Source organism: Macaca thibetana, chromosome 4 (genome assembly GCF_024542745.1).
Source record: "Macaca thibetana thibetana isolate TM-01 chromosome 4, ASM2454274v1, whole genome shotgun sequence".
NCBI lineage: Eukaryota > Metazoa > Chordata > Mammalia > Primates > Cercopithecidae > Macaca > Macaca thibetana.
Genome location: NC_065581.1, coordinates 87518666 through 87538882, shown reverse-complemented (window position 1 = coordinate 87538882; position 20217 = coordinate 87518666). Strand labels below are relative to the sequence as shown.

General features: G+C 35.1%; 2 protein-coding genes across 3 annotated transcripts in view; both read left to right on the top strand.

Moving 5' to 3' along the window:
• The window catches only part of MAP3K7 (mitogen-activated protein kinase kinase kinase 7), a 72733-nt gene extending 59979 nt beyond the window's left edge, over positions 1-12754 (top strand). For both annotated transcript variants that reach the window (XM_050788085.1, XM_050788084.1), the window contains 4 exons: positions 2538-2643; positions 7015-7076; positions 7763-7878; positions 9645-12754. In XM_050788085.1, coding sequence (XP_050644042.1) covers positions 2538-2643; positions 7015-7076; positions 7763-7878; positions 9645-9825 — 465 coding nt within the window. In that variant the 3' untranslated portion in view covers positions 9826-12754. The remainder of the gene's footprint in view (positions 1-2537; positions 2644-7014; positions 7077-7762; positions 7879-9644) is intronic.
• Positions 1-20217, top strand: part of BACH2 (BTB domain and CNC homolog 2) — a 643272-nt gene that overhangs the window by 37135 nt on the left and 585920 nt on the right. The gene's annotated exons all lie outside the window — the stretch shown is intronic.

Genomic DNA, 20217 nt, shown 5'->3' with positions numbered 1-20217 from the left:
TTCATAATCAGTTTTCATCAGTGTCCCATGAATGCTTAAAAAGAATGTGTATTCTTCATTTGCTAGGCATAAAGTCACTTATGTTTAGATTAAGCTTGTTTTTTAATGGAGTTCAAGTTTTACTGTGTGTGTATGTTTTATTTTTCGATCTCCTTTTATATAATTTACAGAGGAATATTAAAATATCTTACTGTGGGGCTGGGCACAGTTGCTCACACCTGTAATCCCAGCACTTTGGGATGCCAAGGTGGGAGGATTTCTTGAAGCCATTAGGTCAGCCTGGGCAACATAGCAAGATCCCATCTCTACAAAAAGTTTAAAAATTAGCCAAGTGCAATGGCATGTAACTGTAGTCCCAGCTACTCGGGAGGCTAAGGCAGGAGGATCACTTGAGCCCAGGAGTTTGAGGGTACATCCTTGAATTTTTTTGCTTTATCTGTTTATATGTACAGCATATAAATTTTGAATTGTTGGCCAGGCACAGTAGCTTATACCTGCAATCCCAGTGCTTTGGGAAACTGCGGAGGGAGAATCACTTGAGGCCAAGAGGTTGAGACCAGTCTGGGAACATAGCAAGACCCTGACTCCACAAAATATTTTAAAATTAGCTGGACACAGTTGTGTGTTCCTGTGGTCCCAGCTACTCAGGAGGCTGAGTTGGGAGGATCGCTTGAGCCCAGGAGTTTGAGGGTATAGTGAGCTATGATGGTACCACTGCACTCTAGCCTGGGCAACAAAGCAAGACCTTGTCTTTAAAAACAAATCTCACTGTGATGGTGGATGTGTCCTTTTTCCTTGCAGTTTTTTTGATTTATCTATTTGTACATATAGCATATAAATTTGGAATCGTTGGCCAGGCACAGTGGCTCATGCCTGTAATCCCAGCACTTTGGGAGACTGAGGCAGGAGGGTCACTTGGGGCCAGGAGGTTGAGAGAAGCCTGGTCAACGTAGTAAGACCCATGTCTACAAAAAAAATAATAATAATAATTTTTAAAAAATAAATTTTGAATTGCTGTATTCTGAATTGAACCACTTATCATATTTCTCTAGTAATATTTTGCACCCTAAAATATATTCTCTCTGATATTAATATAGGTATTTTATTTGGGGTAGTTTTTGCCTGGTTTTCTTTTTTTATCCTGTAACTTTCTGTTTTCTCTGTCTCTGTAAATTAGATATATCTCTTATAAATAGCATTTAATTCATCCTGACAATCTGATTTTTTTTTAAGTATCTTAACTGGAGAGTTTAATTCATTTACACTTATTATGGTTACTGATAAGTTTGCTTTCTTATGTTTTCTCTTATTTCTCTTTTCAGCTTTCTTTTGAATTGAATAAATTTATTTTTAATTGTATTGTTTTCTTTCTGGTTTGGGAGTTACATATTACTACTTTTTGTAAATACCTTTGAAATTTTAACATTCATGCCCAACCTAGTAAAGATCTGTACAATACAAGGATTTTTAAATCAGTGCTCTTCATGCTTTTGCTATTGTTATTTATAATTTTAGTGCCATCTTATTTATTTGTTTGATACTTCTATAAATTCACTGTTTCCATCACTGAATGTTTTCAGTGTGTAGATTTATTTTCTGTTTATCTCTATTCCTTATTGTGTCTTGATCCTTCCATCAAGTAAAATTTTTCTTCTTCCAAAAATACGTGCTTGAAAAATTTCTGTGGTAAAAATGTATGGAAGGTAAACTCAGTTTTTGCCCATCTAAGAATGTTATTTTGGCCCCATTCTTCAAATTTTGTTGGCTAGACAATTCTAAACTGGCAGTTACTTTCTTTCAGTACTTCGAAGATATTGTTCTACTTTCTTCTGGCTGCTTTTTCTATCTCCTATTGATTGTTTCCTAGAATTTGAATGTATACGTTCCATGTTGAACTCAATTTGTGAGCTTCTTCCTATTTCTTATGCTTGAGATTTGTTGTGGTTGGAATTTGTTGTAACCTGCATCCAAACTGGAAATTTTTTGTGAATTCACAGTTAATACATTTCTCCCTTCCACCCAGAGCCACTAACCCAAGAGAGACAAATTGATTTCCTGTCCGGTTTTGTAGGACAGATTTTTTTCCCCTAGTTGTGTGACCTTTTCTCTGAGAATGAAGCCTTTGCTGAGCTTTAGCTTTAAGCAGAGGTTTCTGCAGTCTTACTTCCATCCTACAAAGGCCCAAGGCTTTATGATCCATTCCTCTGAGTGCAGCATCCTATGAAAACAGTAGCTCTAGGCCATTGGTGTTCAGTTGAAATTCCCAGGGCTGTCAGCTTAGGCACTTGCTAGTTTCCTGATCTTGTTTTGTTTCTAATCTCAGAGTATTTCTTAGTTTCTTGCAAGTTCATCAGTTTTTAAGAGGTATCATGTGTGAGTGCATATAAATTTTTACATATATATAAGAGAGGATTTATTTTGTTGTTTACAAGAGTTTTTTGGAGATCTCTAAGTCTCTTCTTTGCCTTTTAATGGAAACATTCTCATTTTTTGATCAAAAAATCACATTTTGTTTCTCCTGTCACTTCTTGCTGTAGGTGAGCAGTAGGTCATCCAGTCCCAGTGTCAGAATGATTACTACCTCAGGACCAACCTCAGAAAAGCCAACTCGAAGTCATCCATGGACCCCTGATGATTCCACAGGTGACCAGTCTGTTTCTTCATACTTACAAAGTTCAATCAATCATGTTTATATTCATTTTCATTTGACCATGTCATTACTCTAATTTTTACAAAGGCAGGCATTATACTGCTGTTTAGATTTTTATATGAAATAAACTATTTAGGAATACGTGTTAAAATGCCATTTTGAATACAGAGACAGAGACTGCCTTGCCTTCTGTATTTTTTTTTATCCAGATACTAAACATGTATTTTAAAGATCATCTGTCTGGGGTTTTTTCCAGTTGCAAAGCATATTGAATTCTTGATACTTCAGCCTGTGATTTTCCTACTAGATGCATCTTACTAGATGATAGTAGTAAAGTCATTATTTTTTCAGTAACCAAAATCGGAGAATGGTAAAAATCATCCTTATCATCTTCCTCTCAGTCTTTTGTTCTAAGGACATAAGATGTACCTTAAGGTGAAAAAAATTCTGACCGTTGACCTTTTGAATTATTTTTAACTGATAAGAGACCCCATTTTCAGTTATACAAATATTCTATTAGACCTTTAGAAGCCTGTGAAGAGTTATTAAAGCTCCCCAACATGAATAACTAACTGGTCACAATATTAGTATTAATGTCTACCTGCCTAAAGGTAGTGATGGCACTGTTTCATTATGGGCAAACAGGAAATGATGTGCTACAGTAGAATTAATTTTTCCTCTAACTTTAAAAGAATACCTTGATAAATGTTTTTAAGTGTACTTATGAAATTTTTTATTTATATTATATTAAGTCATGAAGGGAAAGATGATCTCTTAAGCCCTTGGAAAATTAAAGCATTTGGTATTTTATATAAGATCGACTATGTTATTAATAGTAGCAATTAGATTGAAGTTTAAAAGTCAGCTTTCTGCCTTTACAAACTAAAATACAACTCAAGTATTTATAGTTATCTGATGTGGTTTGGTCAAGTTTATAATTTAATTTAAAAAATTAACTGGGTGGTTTTTCTCTGTGTCATGTAAGATAGAACTATGTTTAGCCAGGGTGTACTCTCCAGTTTTAGGAAGTTTAAATTTAGTGGTGGCAAAAACTCCTGTTTCACCCCTAGCACAGCCCAACCTAGGACTGTCCAGAGCATTCACCACTATGCAGCACATGTATAGAATTCATTATAGACTTGCTCCTCCCCAGTGGTAGACAGGGAAATGCTCTTACCCAATTTTATCATTAACATTCATGTGACAGCAGCTCTTTTTGATTTCTGAACCCTTTGGCAAGGGAGTACGCTCCCTGACATTACAGCATTTGCCCAGGTCTGGTACTCAACTCAGCAGAGCCTCCTGTCTTCAGTCTATACTAATCTATATATGCCAGTCAACAGTGTGGCAGATTGTGACTTCATGGGGGTAAAATAAAAAATGTTTAAGCCTCTGTCTCACATAACTGCTACATTTCTGCTTCATGTGTTGCTTCTACCTTCCAACTCCTGTCCCACTGTTGCTTTTTTGTACCTAGAAACACCACAAAATACCAATTGCTAGAGATAATTTGCAATATCAGTTGAATTTTGTCTTTGCCTCGAAATATATTGCAAATGTGTGGCTATAATTTTGAATACATTTTGAAAATGGATGCTCTGGTTTAAGTTTATAATTAATTCAGCTTTGCGGTATTTCTAAGAAAACTATTGATAGCCAAGCTAATAGATTGGGAACCCTAAATTAGGGAACAGATAGGTAAAGTCTTTTTCTTTGCAGGCCCACTGACCAAGGAAAAAATTAAGAGTGTAAACCTAAGTTAAAACAACCTAATTAAATTTTTTTAATTTGAGAGGTTTTTGCATATTTTCAGAGAAAGCTAAAGAGCAAAACAATTTAATAATCCTAGCCAATAATGAGTGCTCTTCAGTTCCTATTTATAATATAATGGGTGTTTAAAAAGATACACATACTGAGAGGATCTAGTGAGAGAGATATCTAGACGCACAATAGAGGGAGCCGCAGAGGGGGAAACTCACTAAAGAATTTTCACCTGTGCTTAGTACTTTGTGAAGATGTATTAATATAAAGTATAAGGCATGACCCCATTCCTTGCAGTCTGGTTAGAGGCATAATACTGACACATTAAAAATAAACTTATACTATATAATAACTTACTAAATTTATAGTACAAGCTGAGTGTTTCGATAGTTATAAGAGAAATCAATTAAACAAGACCTGGCATGGTCTCTGACCTTTTCATAAAATGATGAGACTTGTTCTTTAGTCATAAAGCAGAAAGGAGAAGGCAACATTCCACTGAAGGGAATGCATACTCAAAGAATATGAGATAGTAACAAGTGTTGTGTTTGAAGGGTCAGAAAAGAGAGTTTGCCTAATTTAACCAAACCGACATGTGCCTTGACATTCAGGAGAAGCAATTAGATTTGATTAGCAATTGAAACACACACACACACACACACACACACACAACTTTATTAAATAATCTTCCAATCTTTGACCAATTATTGCTAGTAGGGACTGGAAGTTCAATTTCAATTTAGTTTGAAAGTGAGAAAGTGAAATCCCACTTACTTGTTTTAGAGAGAAGATGAAATTCAATGAAGGACCTTAAGTTCCCCACCATAGAAGGATTTTAATTATTTGAATAACACAATCCTTGGACTTTTTTCCCACTCTCAGAATACCGTGCAACATTGATGCATTATACTTAATTCTAAAATACATATCAGATACAGGGTGCTGATATAATGAGATAGATAATGTATCAGTGATCTAAGAAAGAATAATAGGAATGAAAATCTTAAATTGAGGAAACTTTTTCAAGACACTTAAATTTTTCTAGTAAATCAGAAGGAAATCAGTCGTTTTAAATAAGTTTTAGTTTTGTGGAAAGCAGTATTTATGTGGGAGCATAGTTTGAAACTACTGTTGGGGTGGGAGGAGAGTTGGTCAGAGAAATAACAAATTAAGTGTATTTCTCGTTGAGCCACTTCAGAAAAACACACATTTATGTTAGTACTGTGTATGAGCTTTAATGGTAAGTGCCTTAAGTCTCTACTGTTTTTCTGTATTGCCCTCCAATATTTAATAAACATTATTTTTCAATATGCAATTCATACTGTACTGTTTTAAATTGTTCTTTCTTTCTAATTCTCCATTTAATATGAATGATAATGATAACTACCATGATGTGTTGACTGCTTAATATACGCCAGCATTGCATGGTGTTCCTCACAGGTATTATCTCATTTGGTCTGATTTTGCTAATTAGCTTTTGGAGTTTCTTGCAAGCACATTCTCAGTGGCTTTAAAAAAAACAAAAGCAAAAAAAAGAGAAAAAAAACTGGAATATCAGCTAACAATAAATTGGAAGATTACTGAGCCAGCAACCCATCTTGAGTTTTTTTGGATTGCATACAGTGCATCTGCTGTCATCCTGACTTGCCTTTATCCACACCACTCCTTCAAGGAGTTATTCGTCAGAAAAAGGCTGAACAGCTCACTCATTTAGCTCATTTTTTCTCTACTAACAGTGGGAAAGCAACTACTTCTGAAGTAGAAAATTCTATATTACTTCAGAGTTATTCTGCTTACTTCTGGAACTGTTCTACGTAACCATTAATGTTGAGAAGAGACTATCCCATGCATCTCAGTCAAGTTGTATGGCAGTTTTACCTCTTTTGAAATATAAACAAAAGCATTCTCTTCAAATAATTTTATAAAATTGACTGGTTGTTTGAATTAATCAACTTACCTGTTTTGGGCATGACATTGAGCCACAGGTTTCATCCTCTTTTTGGTCCCTTACTGTTCATATTTGTAATACACTCTCATCACCAACATCTCATTTTCTGCAGTGATTCTTACTAGGAAGGGTGAGATGAGTGGTGGGGGTCACATTATAACCTATATAAATTGAAAGTGATCCTCTGGAAGAGAATGTATCTCTGCTTTCTCCCTTTCCCTGTTAAGGAACATGGATATTAACAGAGTTGACATAGCCTTCTATAAAATAAACTTAGCATGATAAAGAAAAGAGATGTGGGGTTTGATTAGATAGGGTCAATTAAGACTGAATTTAAAATATAAAGGTCTCATATCACTGTTTTTGTTTTTAATTAACTCAGAGCTTAGAAGCTCTGATATATTGTGTTCTATTCAGTTTATAGTCAACTTAAATTATAGATATGAGAATATGATTGCATTCTAATATCTGATAATTGAATATCCTTTTTTTAACCTTTAGAATTCAGAAACAGACTCTTCCATTACCAATAGCCATAACTTTTAATTTACATAATATTTACTTTAGGAAAAAAAAGCATTTCATTCATGCTTTCTTGCTGTTCATTTATAACTATTTGTGACAGAAAATGAATAAAATACCTGCTTGATTCCAGATACCAATGGATCAGATAACTCCATCCCAATGGCTTATCTTACACTGGATCACCAGCTACAGGTAAAGGAGTACTTTCTCATTGGAAGCTGACTTTTTTCTTCTTAGAGACTTTAAAGCTGATAATTGTGTTGCCACCCATCATTCTATAGTCCTTAATTTATCCTTTTAGTTGGCCTCCTTAAACTTTTTAGAATCAAATCAAAATAAACAATTTTTTTGGTTAAGTTAATTAAACATTAAATTGGCAGACTCATATTCTTTTCAGTCATCTTAAAATCCTCCAGTATCTTTCCTTAGTACTGCTAAGCGTTACATTTTCACTGTTTAATTTTAGTGCATTAAAACAAAACTCATAGGTTTATTTCTATCTGATACATTTGTGATACATTCTCGTGTTCGTAGTGACTGAAAATGTAAATAATATACTTCAGTGCCTCCTCATGAGTATGAGGTCTATAAACATCTTTTAGTTTGATCCTGTTTGCAACCTGAAATGTCATACCAGAGACTACAACTCCAACAATCATGGTTCTCTGTAACAAACTGTTAAAACAGCAAGAGTAAATTTAAATGCTGAGTTAACTCTGACAAAAGGACCCTGAGATTTTCTAGGGCATGGTTTAACAGTTATTTTTAAAAGATCATTGCTTTAGTGCTATAAAAATATATCACAGTCTCTGTGTTAACTCTCAGCTAGATATTGAAATTTGATGTAATTATGTTTTAACATTCCTGATTATTTTCAGCCTCTAGCACCGTGCCCAAACTCCAAAGAATCTATGGCAGTGTTTGAACAGCATTGTAAAATGGCACAAGAATATATGAAAGTTCAAACAGAAATTGCATTGTTATTACAGAGAAAGTAAGTTATTTTTTATGAATAAAAATAAAAATACATTAGTATTTTGAGTTTAAAATATGATAAGGTGCAATGAAAACGTAGTTTTTAGAATTAGTCATTAAGTATACTTTCAACTTGTTTAAGCTTTAAGCACCCTTTTACTAAAAATTTTTTATGCAAAACTCAATCCTTTTGACTATATCATATTAGTGCTATGGAAAATAAACTGTTGCTCTATACCCATTGTTTTATGTTCTCAGAGCTGTTTAGATTTATTGGTATAAAGACTTACTGTTTTCTTGTACATAGATAAAATAATTTGATTTACTAACATTCAGTTGTGCCTTATCTTAAAAACATTTTTGTAGATACACTTTTTCCAAGTGTATGTTTAGGATTGGATTACTTATTAAAAGACTGTATTTCATAACTGAGTGTTTTTCTAAGGTGTTATAGAAACTGCCTTCCTCCCTTTTTAAAGAAATCCAGTCTAATTTCCTTACTACTACATTCACAGTTCTTAAATATGTATGTATCTTCAGTTTTCTTAAGCATGACCTTCAGGAAGTTTTATACTTAGGAAACTGAATTATTAGTGGTAACTAAAATGAAGTGTTAAGGAAAAAATTTTGGCAACTTTATATATGTATGATAATAGGATTCCCTTCATTAATTTTAATCTAAATAAATGAAAGTTTTTTTTCCTAAATTTGTGAAAAGCTTTCTGTATGTGCTTCAAAAACAAAGAGAGAATAGATTGTTTTATCACAATTTATTGATACAGTGATTTAAATGGAACCAACCTAGTATTTGAAAGGTAAGCCTAAATAGGAAATTAAATACTACAGTCTGGAAATCGTAGAAGTAATTATGGAACTGCTGGCACTTTATGTTGAAAAAGCTCGATTTCTTATTTCACGTATTTAACCTATACTTTTGCCATACTTTAATCATTTGAAAGAAGAATTCTATGCTGGAAAAAACAAATGGTAGAGTAGGCTGTTGGCTGTGAAAACTGTGACAGTTTTAATTAATTTTAAATACTTTCAGAAATAGTATTAGGTAATTATTTTGCTTAAGGACCTTTTATTAATTATTCATTGATATCCAGTAACCTCACTTTAGGAAATGCCTAAAGATGCATCTTTTTTGGGAATACTTAATAGTTCCCGAATAAAAGGGACTTAAGTAAGTTTATCAGACTATAAAAGAATGAGGGTCTTTCCTGAAAATGCTTGCAAATGTAAGTATTTTAAAAGAAGTGGTACTTTGTAATTTTTCTCACTGCTTTAAAATGGGAAAAAGCTTTAAATTCGATAGCATTTATTTTAATTAGCTTGCAAATTTTCTGTTAGCTTACCACTCTCTACTATAGTTAAGTAGGACTGTGACTTCAGAATGCGAATGAGTATAAAAGTAGAATGTGAATGATAAAAACTTCATGATATTTTCCCATAGCCAGATGGAACCTTTCCCAGCCTTTTTTCATCCTTCCTATACAAAAAGAGGAGAGAAAATGAAATTTTCTGAAACTTTTATTTTACCATTTTATCTGCTTCACTATTTATCCAAGTACAGTTACTTAATAAAAGGATTATGATATTTGTATGATTACACTAGAAATAGATGAGAGTTCTACCCCAGTCCATAATTATGCTTGAGCAGTGTACCTAAGATGCAAAATGATAAACCCAGAATAAAAATTCTCATTAATTGAGCTTCCATCATCAGCCAGTAAGGTATGAATTTTTCCATCATGTGTAATATTATGTGGTATTTGTTTGTAGGCAAGAACTAGTTGCAGAACTGGACCAGGATGAAAAGGACCAGCAAAATACATCTCGCCTGGTACAGGAACATAAAAAGCTTTTAGATGAAAACAAAAGCCTTTCTACTTACTACCAGCAATGCAAAAAACAACTAGAGGTCATCAGAAGTCAGCAGCAGAAACGACAAGGCACTTCATGATTCTCTGGGACCGTTACATTTTGAAATATGCAAAGAAAGACTTTTTTTTTAAGGAAAGGAAAACCTTAAAATGACAATTCATGAGTGTTAGCTTTTTGGCGTGTTCTGAATGCCAACTGCCTATATTTGCTGCATTTGTTTCATTGTTTATTTTCCTTTTCTCATGGTGGACATACAATTTTACTGTTTCATTGCATAACATGGTAGCATCTGTGACTTGAATGAGCAGCACTTTGCAACTTCAAAACAGATGCGGTGAACTGTGGCTGTATATGCATGCTCATTGTGTGAAGGCTAGCCTAACAGAACAGAACAGGAGGTATCAAACTAGCTGCTATGTGCAAACATCGTCCATTTTTTCATATTAGAGGTGGAACCTCAAGAATGACTTTATTCTTGTATCTCATCTCAAAATACTAATAATTTTTTTCCCAAAAGATGGTATATACCAAGTTAAAGACAGGGTATTATAAATTTAGAGTGATTGGTGGTATATTATGGAAATACAGAATCTTTGGGGATAGTTCAGTGTAAGGGCTTTGATGCCAGCATCCTTGGATCAGTACTGAACTCAGTTCCATCCGTAAAATATGTAAAGGTAAGTGGCAGCTGCTCTATTTAATGAAAGCAGTTTTACCGGATTTTGTTAGACTAAGATTTGATTGTGATACATTGAACAAAATGGAACTCATTTTTTTTTAAGGAGTAAAGATTTTTAATTCTGTGATTGTGTGTATGTGTGTTGAAACTGTAAAGCTTTTATGACTAATATTAATCTCTTAAATGAAATTAAAAGGCAAAAGAACATGATTGAGCTTAAATGATCATTTCTTCCTGCAATGATTCTTGGATTGTTTTCTCATGTATTTGAAACAAAAAATGAAGAAAAATAATGGAAAATGGAAATTATTGCTCCAGCTAAAAAAGGCTTGGGCTTAAATTTCTTTTTATGATACCAAATGAGGAATAAACCAGGCAAATCAGAAGGAAGTTAAAAAAGTAAATATAAATTCAACAAGTATCCTAACTATCCTGGATATTGAAATATTTGATTTTCCTTACAATCCCATAGAATGCCTGCTGCCTTTCTACACTTTTAAAATAATTTCAACACTTACAGAGTATTTATATTGTTACCAGTAATTTTGCTACCAAAACCTTCAGAATAACTTTAATAATAATATGACATTGAAATAATAGACTATGCAAACTATATTTTTTCAGTTGGTGTTAAAATAAGTCACATTTTGATACCAATACAAGGTGTCTTTCAAACAAGGATGTCATCAATCTGATTTTTATAGCATTAATGTTTTAGGAAGAAAAAGTTCAAAATGAAGGCATTAATTGCTGTGATTATTAGAATTCTGTCATGACCGTATTGCAGTTTTTGCTCTATTTCAGATAAGCAAGATCTAAGAAGTTATCAAAACTATTCTTTAAAATGCTAAAGCAGGTAACTTTTTCTTCCATTATTTTTTCCTCCTACCACTGAGTTTTATAATGAATTCCTTGTGTATACAAGCAATACAGGTGAAGGACAGTTTGTACTAAACTGTTATTTTTAGCTTCTTCAAAAGCTATTTTAGAAAGCTTCCCGGAAATAAATGTCTTCTATCATTTAATTTAAATAAAAGGAGTGTTATTGTTCCCAAATAATTTGATTACCTAGCTGAAACAGATATTGGGTTCAGCATAGTAATAGTAAAATAAAATCGGCAGAGAAAATAACTGTAGACTAGGATAAAGCATGACTCCTCCATAGCATTGTTGCTTGTATGTACATGTCACTCCACTGAAAGGGACCTAGTCGCTTTAAAGAGGCCTTTTATCTCAGAGCACGAGATATCCAAGCGTGAATGCTAAGGCTTGATGTTGCCATTAGGATTTAGCATTCAAGATTTCAGATTTTATTTCTAGTCATTGATGTGTTTTGCTGTATCATAACACACTTAAAGGGAAATTTTATTACAGTTTTTACTTGTAGTCATTTCATAAAAATATCCAAATAGCTAAATGGAAGAAAATAGTAGATTTAGTCATGGTACCAAATGCAAGAGGCTGTTGAACAGTTGCTTGTTTGTTTACAGTAAGTTCCTTGGGATTTTCAGTACTGTAGTTGCCCTGGACAATTGAGTACAGTTCAGCCTTACTCTGTTTTTAAGTAGTTGTGTTGTCAATTTCATGCTTTTAAGTCCTGATGATCCCTGGAGATGGGAGAAAAAGATACCGGGGATAATTAAAATCCACAGCCAGTTTCATCAGTGTCCTTATCCATCAAACCTGCAAATAAAAATGTTAACAAGGAGCCAAACTTATTCGCTCTGGTTTTACAATTTATTTTGACCTTCCTTTTTTGGGTGGAAATCGCAAACAGCCAAGCAAGTGGCTGGAATGCTCCAGTCTAAGAAATTCAAAAACAATCACTGAGTAAGCCCTAATTACATTTTACTCTTGCCTCCAGGGAAAGAAAGAAAGCTTTTATCTAATCTAGTGGGAAGTATTCATGAGCAATAAAAATCACTTTTTTGAGTTGAATGATAATCAGTTAAGAATATTTACCGTATAGCAACACAGCGTATAAAGATTTGTTAAAAGTTGTTTACAAATGTTTGACTATTTTTGCTGAAGTATTTTAGAGTATTGAATGTCTTCTCTCTTCAAGTTTCTTTCATGTTCCTAATTTCAGCTCCTGTAGCCAGAGATCACAGGTCTTCCCTGTGAAACTTTGGTTTCTTTCTATAAATGTGTGTGGTTTTCAGCGCTCAACTCCTGTCTTCAAATGGTAGTAAGTTCTCCTTCTACTTCTGTCATTCAGAACATTTTATGTCAAATGATGTAATGCAGAAATTCTTGTCCATACTTGTAATTGAAGGAAGCTTTTTAGATTTATTTTTGTTTTTAATAAAATTCAGATTACTATTCTAAACTGGTACGTAAAAGTGGTGAATGACTTGTATCAGCAAATGAGCTGTGCGGTGTTCTGCTGTAGCACCGCGTTTACCTTACACAGAATCTAGTCAAAACTGAAATGGCACTTTTGTACGACAATCAGGGTTTTTAAGAGGCTGGGTAATTGGCCGGTTAACACATCATCTCTTGCATTTCAACGTTTTGTGTTAAATGGAGCTCTTCACAATTTCGTGAGTCCTAATTTGTATGAAGCACAACACGTCATATATCGCTAAGTGATTCTTCTCATCAGAAAGCTGTTTTCTTAGAGTATTTCTAAGTTAAATTAGGTATTTCATTCCTTTATCAACCTGCTGGCTTTCCAACCTAAACATATGCACACATTCTTATAAACTCTACCTTCATTTAAGTAAATCCATCCATTCATTTGCTCATTCTTTTAATAAATATTTGTTTATCATATATTATAAACTGCACTGCTATTACCAATACCAAGTTACATGTCCATTTCAGTCACAGTAGTTAGATAGTATTCCCATCTTACAGATGGGAAAATAGGCTCCTAAAGGTTAAGACTTGTGCCTAAGTCTGCTTTTCCATCATCATCTGTTTCAGGCAGAATCTCATGCATGGGGACGCCGTGGCCACTGTTAGTCCATGATGCAAAGAAAGCATAGGAAAAATCTTAGATTGAATGGCAAACAAAGGAAGAGAACGAGATAACATAACTAGAAGATGCAGGGGCTTTGTGACCGCTCTATAGATAGCAACAAAGCCAACACTGAGACCCACCCCTGTGTCTTTTAAAACCCAAGTCTATTATCTAAACAACTTTGCCATGCTGTAATTTTAAATGCTCTCCAAATTCTGAGGTGATTTAGCTTTCACATTGACTTATTTGGCAGGTGGGAGATCTGCATGGTTTCAAATTGGGGTATAATTCATGTATGATAAACTGCATCCAATTTTTTAAAATGCAGATATCCTACCTGCCAAATAAGTCAATGTGAAAGCTAAATCACCTCAGAATTTGGTGAGCATTTAAGTAAAAGTGTGCTGCTCACAGAGTTTTGACTTATATATTCACTTGGGAAACCACACCAGCAGTCAACATCCTCAGTATGTCTACCACCCCCAAAAGTACCCTCTTGCCCCTTGCAGTTGAGCCCTCCTCTCACCCCAGTCCCCAGACGACCACTGTTCTGCTTTCTAATAATATAGATTAGTTTGCATTTTCTACAGTTTTACATAAATGAAATCCTAAAATACGTACACTTTACTTCTTAAGCCTTTTCCCCCACTTGAGTAGTTTTTGTAATTCCTTTGAGAGGAATTTTAAATCTGTTGTTTTTCTTTTCTTTATTTTTTTAAGTTGCAGCTGCTTTCTGTTTGCTCAAAATCCCGGGAAAGACTAGGTTGGTTGTTATGCCACAGAACAATTTGCAAAACAGTATTTTCAGTAACAGTGAAGATAAGTCTTTGTAAAACTGTTTGACACTGTCTTACACAGATGTTGTCAGTGGTCCTTCCTGATATGGTGATGCACATAGAAATAATATTTGCATTGGCAGATGATATAACGCTTAACACCAGGCCCTATGCTCCTTTTCCATCCATGACTAGACACTGATCTTGGAGGTTCCAACACCCCCTGCCATGCAGTTCCACCAAAACAGAACTTCAGTTTAAATGACCTGCCCATCAGTTACTTTAGGCAGCCTTTAAATCAGTAGCATCTGTGTTATGCATAACTTGAGTCTTCCAAAATACATACGTCCACTTTTCAATGAAGCTTTTTTGAGAAATGAATGGCTATTTAACTCTATTTGAGTGTCATGGTACTTTCAAATTTCCAAGTCATGAAAGGCATTCCTTTTCCTTTAATTTAATGGTTAATGATATCTTATCAGTGCCATATAGCAGCAGGATTATTGCTTTGAAAGCACCAGAAATTACTGAGTAAATGCTGGATATTTATCCTCTGAAAAGCAACAGTAACTTACAAAATGCAATTACTTTTCAGACTTATTGCCTGTTTCTATTTGTGGATACCTCTTCTTTAGTTATTACTGGAATGATTACATTAATCATTGATTGGCCCATTTACTAAATTCAAATTAAGAGACTGAAGAAACCTGAAAATGGGTGTGACTTAGGTTGTAGAATTAATGGTGGTATTCCCTCATCACATGCTCTAGAACCCTTTTGGCTTTTAATCAGTTTCCTACAAAAGTCCTTAACTAAATATCTATCCAAAATGTGATAGACATCTTACTTAGAAAAATTGACACCACTCTTGTTCCTTTTGCATGTATCCTGAGAATATTATCTGAGTTGCATATGAAATGGATGAATTATATGCTTACAAAGCAGATCTACTTCTGTACATTGGGCCCGTGATACTATTAGTACATTCTTAGAATTATGTAGTCAGATTTCAGTTTCACTATCTTCGCATTCATGGTTCCAAGTTTTATGTTTAGGAGGACTGAGGAAGTAGTATAGATTTCCTTGGCCTACACCGAACATTTCTTCCTATTGTACTTTCTTTTTTATCCGTATCAGAAAATTCCTTAACCTCAGTGCCTCAGACCATGTTCACTATCTCTCTATATTCACTAGGATGTAAGTTTGGCTGCTGCCCAAAATAATGGCTGAAACAAGTTAGCAGTTCTTTTTTTCTCATATAAAAAACTAAAATAGTATAATTCTACACATCTGTGTTGCCGCCAAAGGGAAGAGGAAAAGGATAAGAACTGGGAAGGTGCACATCATTTACACTTATGTTTTGACCAGAACGTAGTCACATGGCCACTCCTAGCTGCAGAGAGGCTGGGAAACATCTGTATAATGGATAGCCACATGCTTCACTTAGGAGATCAGATAGAGTTAAATTACAGGTGGAGGACTGAAAGGTTGTAGGGGACAAGAATAGCCTCTGCCACACTCCCTTGGGAAGGAAAGTAGGCCACTGCCTTAACCACTTCCTCCTTCCCCACTCTCCACAATAAAAGGGGAGCAGGAAAACTTGGCCTCTCCTAGAATGCACCAGTAACTTGCATCTTCATTAATGTAAAACTCTGATCAATATGGTGTACACATACCTGGAGATTTTCATGTATTTATAATTGATACAGCTTGGGAAAATAAAACTTTAAAATGTATTTTAAGTTGAAACACCTTAGCTGGAAACTAGACTTGAAATCATTTAAATATTCAGTATCAGACAGTGTCCCTTAGAAAAGAAACTTTGGTAGGAAGTCCATTATGAAAAGAAAACAAAATTTAACTTACAAGGATAAAAAGGTGTTAACAAACTTAGAGATGTCAACAAAGACAAAGAGAAAGAAACTAACATTTATTAAGTGTATATTATGTTTCAGACATTTCTTAAATGTGACCCTTGCTTTAGAGGTAAGCTGAAGCACAGAGGAGTTTGAAAGTTTGCCCAGGTAGTAAAAATTATGGACTGTAGTTCAAACCCAGGTCTTCTAAGCCTTAAGCCCTACAAAACTCTATTTTTAATTAGTGTAGAACTTGGAGTGTATTTTCTTTTTAATAAAAGGGAAGAGAGCTAGAGTCCTAGGCTCATTCACAAAAAGTATATTTGATCCTTAATATAAATGAAATAATAATGCCATTGAATGGAATAATTACAAAAGCCTCTGAGAGAAAATTAAAAAGTGAAGTGGTTAATGTCCAGATGTTGGCATTGTGGTGATTTTTCCCTTTTAAAAGTTATTTCCCTTCTTACTGTTTTCTGTGCAATAAAAATAAAAACCAAGATGTGGGGAAGTCTTAGACAACACTCTGACCAAGTTTTATTGTTGTGGGGAACTCCAGAGGACAGCTTACTGGGCCAGGTACCCAGTCCCTTTGCCATGGACACAATTACATTCAGCCTACAAGAGCTGGAATTTCTCATCCCACTATTGACCCCAACCTGGATCCCTCCAGGTAAGGGTGGATCTGAAAGGAGGGGATTCTAAAGGTATTCCCATGGATTTGATGGGAGAAATGCTGTTTCCAGAGTTTGATGGGAGAAAGTATACATTCTGGGGAAATTCTGCTTCACAATGACAGTGTAGGACCAGGGATATAACTTTTTTCCCTATTCCCCAAGTGATTCTGTTGCACAAATGTGGGAACCACCAAGACTTCTGGTTCCAAAATGGTAGCACAGAAGCAAGCTTGCTTTACTCCCCACCCCTCTAACTCCCACACACAAAAAAAGACAACATATAGTGCTGAAATTATCACCAGCAATATTCTAGAATTAAATATAAAGAAGATATAGTTCCTAGAACCATAGAGAAGTTAAAAGACCACGTAGTCAGAGAATTGGACCTCCATGTCCACAGTGCCCTTCCCCCCAAAATTTCACCCCCCAGCTCAGAGTTCCTACACTGGAAAAAGAGATCAAGGTTAACAACCACCTTCCCCACCATCTTGAGTTCTCTGTCAGGAGACCTGTTCCTGCCTCAACCCATGGGAAGCATCAAGAGTGCCTGAAGGGAAAAATATCCCTGAGGTCATCCAGAGACAAAGGCAGGAGGCAAGCCTTGGCAGCTCTGTAACTCAGCCAAAGGAAATACCAAATCAGAGTGGCTTCTCAGCAGCATCAGGGTATATAAGGTTCATTCCACAGGCTCCCTGGGCATGAACCTCTGGCCAGCCTTCCCACACTACCAAGATACCCCTTTGGGTACCTCTCTGCCCCCATTTGGGTGGGTGGCAAACCTGGGCTTAAGACACCATCTAGTGCCAGAAAAGAGGCAGCGACTTGGGGGGGGGGGGGATGGGCTGGGAAATCAGTAGGTCAATGGCAAAAAAATCTCTAACAAACGTATCCAAAAAAAAAGCCATACAGAGAAGACAAGAGTAAATAACTAATGCTTTGATGCAAAGACATAAATGTATATCCACAGGAAACATAAGCAAACAGGGAACTATGACCTCCCAAACAGACAAAATAAGGAACCAGGATGCCAACAAGGTTGTGATATGGGAACTCAACAAGAATGCAAAATAACAGTTACAATGAAACTCAGTGATCCTCAAGATAACACAGAAAATCAATTCAGAAATTTATCAGAGAAATTTAACAGAGATTGAAATAATAAAAAACATCTTGGAATTGAGAAATATTTGCTGAATTGAAAAATTCGCTAGAGACTTTCAACAGCAGAATAGATCAAGCTGAAAAAGGAATCAGTGAACACAAAGATAGTCTGTTTGAAAACAGAGGAGAAAAAAGAATTAAAATAACATACCAGATACAGAAAATTACCTCGAAAGACCAAATGTAAGAATTATTGGTGTTCAAGAGGGAGTTGAGCAAGAGCAAGGGGTGGAAAGCTTATTCAAAGAAATAACAGAAACCTTTCTAAAACTTGAGTAAGAGATAGCCAGATACCGGAAGGTCAGAGAACACCAAACAGATTCAACCCAAATAAGACTACCCCAAGGTATATAATCAAACTTTCAAAAGTCAAGGACAAAGGCGAGGCGCGGTGGCTCATGCCTGTAATCCCAGCACTGTGGAAGGCCGAGGCGGGCGGATCACTTGACTGCAGGAGTTCAAGACCAGCCCGGGCAACATGGCCAAACCCCATCTCTACTTAAAATACAAAAAAAAAAAAATTATTAAAATATAAAAAAATTAGCTGGGCATGGTGGCATGCACTTGTAGTCCCAGCTACTTGGGAGACTTTGATAGGAAGATCGCCTGAGTACAGGAGATGGAGGTTGCAGTAAGCCAAGATCACGCCACTGCTCTCTATCCTGGGTAATAGATTGAGACCCTGTCTCAAAAAAGAAAAAAAAAAGTCAAGAGTCAAGGAGAAAAGAATTCCAAAAGCAGCAAAAGGAGAGAAGCAAATAATATATTAAGGAGCTCCAGTTCATCTGGCAGCAGACTTAATGGACACCATGCAGGCCAGGAGGGAGTGGGATGACCGTTCCAAAGTGCTGAAAGAAAATAACTGCCATCTAAGAGGGACACAACCATCAAAACTATCAAACAAGAGAGGTGATCTTTGTAGATGAGCAAAAGCTGAGATAATTTACCTCCACCAGACCCATCTTACAAGATAAACTAAAAGGAGTTCTTTAATCTGAAAGAAAAAAAATAGATACAAAAATCCTCAACAAAATACTAGCAAACTGAATTTAACAACATATTAAACAGATCATTCACCATGATCAAATGCGATTCATCCCAGAGTTGCAAGGACGATTCAAAATATGCAAGTCAATAAACATAATACATCACATTAACAGAACCAAGAACAGAAACCATATGGTCATTTCAATAGATGCTGAAAAATATTCAATAAAATACATTCCTTTATGATAGAAACTCTAAATAAACTGGGTGTAGAAAGAACATACCTCAAAATAATAAAGGCCATATATGACAAACCCACAGCCAACATACTGAACAGTGAAAAATAAAAAGCCTTTCCTCCAAAATCAGGAACAAGACAAGGATTCCCACATTCACCACTTTTATTCAACATAATATTGCAACTTGTGGCCAGAGCAACTAGGCAAGAGAAAGAAAGGGCATCCAAATTGGAAATGAAGTTAAATTAGCCTTGTTCACAGATAACATGATCTTAATAATTAGAAAAACCTAAGACTCCAACAGAGAACTGTTAGAACTGATAAATTTAGTAAAGCTACAAGATAAAAAATCAGCATACAAAAATTAGTAGTATTTATGTACTCCAACAGTAAGCCATCTAAAAAAAGAAATCAAGAAAACAATCTTATTTACAGTAGCTACGAATCATATAAAATACCTAGGAACCAATCTAACCAAAGAAAGATTTATAAAGGAAAACTATAAATCACTAATAAAAGAAATTGAAGAGGGCACAAAAAATGGAAAGATAGTTCATACCCATGGATCAGAAGGTGTAATACTATTAAAATGACAATACTACCCAAAACCATTTGTTGATTCAATGTATATCCTATCAAAATACCAATAACATTTTTACGGCAATAGAAAAAAAAAATCCTAAAATATATATGGAACCAAAAGAGATCCCAAGTAGCCAAAGCAATCCAAAGCAGAAAGAACAAAGCTGGAAGTATCACGCTACCTGAATATTTTTTAATATTCTAAAAAGCTATGGTAATCAAATCAGCATGGTGTTAATACTAGCATAAAAATATAGAGAGGCCAATGTAATACCATAGAGAACCCAGAAGGAAATCCATGTGTTTGCAGGCAACTCATTTTTGACAAAGTCTCCAAGGACATACAATGGAGAAAGGAGAGTCTCTTCAATGAATCATGCTGGGAAAACTGGATATCCATATGCAGAAGAATGAAACTAGACCCCTATCTTTGACCATACACAAAAATCAAATCAAAACGAATTTAAGACTTAAATCCAAGACCTGAAACTATGAAACTACTAAAAGAAAGTAAAGGCTCCAGAAAATCGGTCTGGGCAAAGACATTTT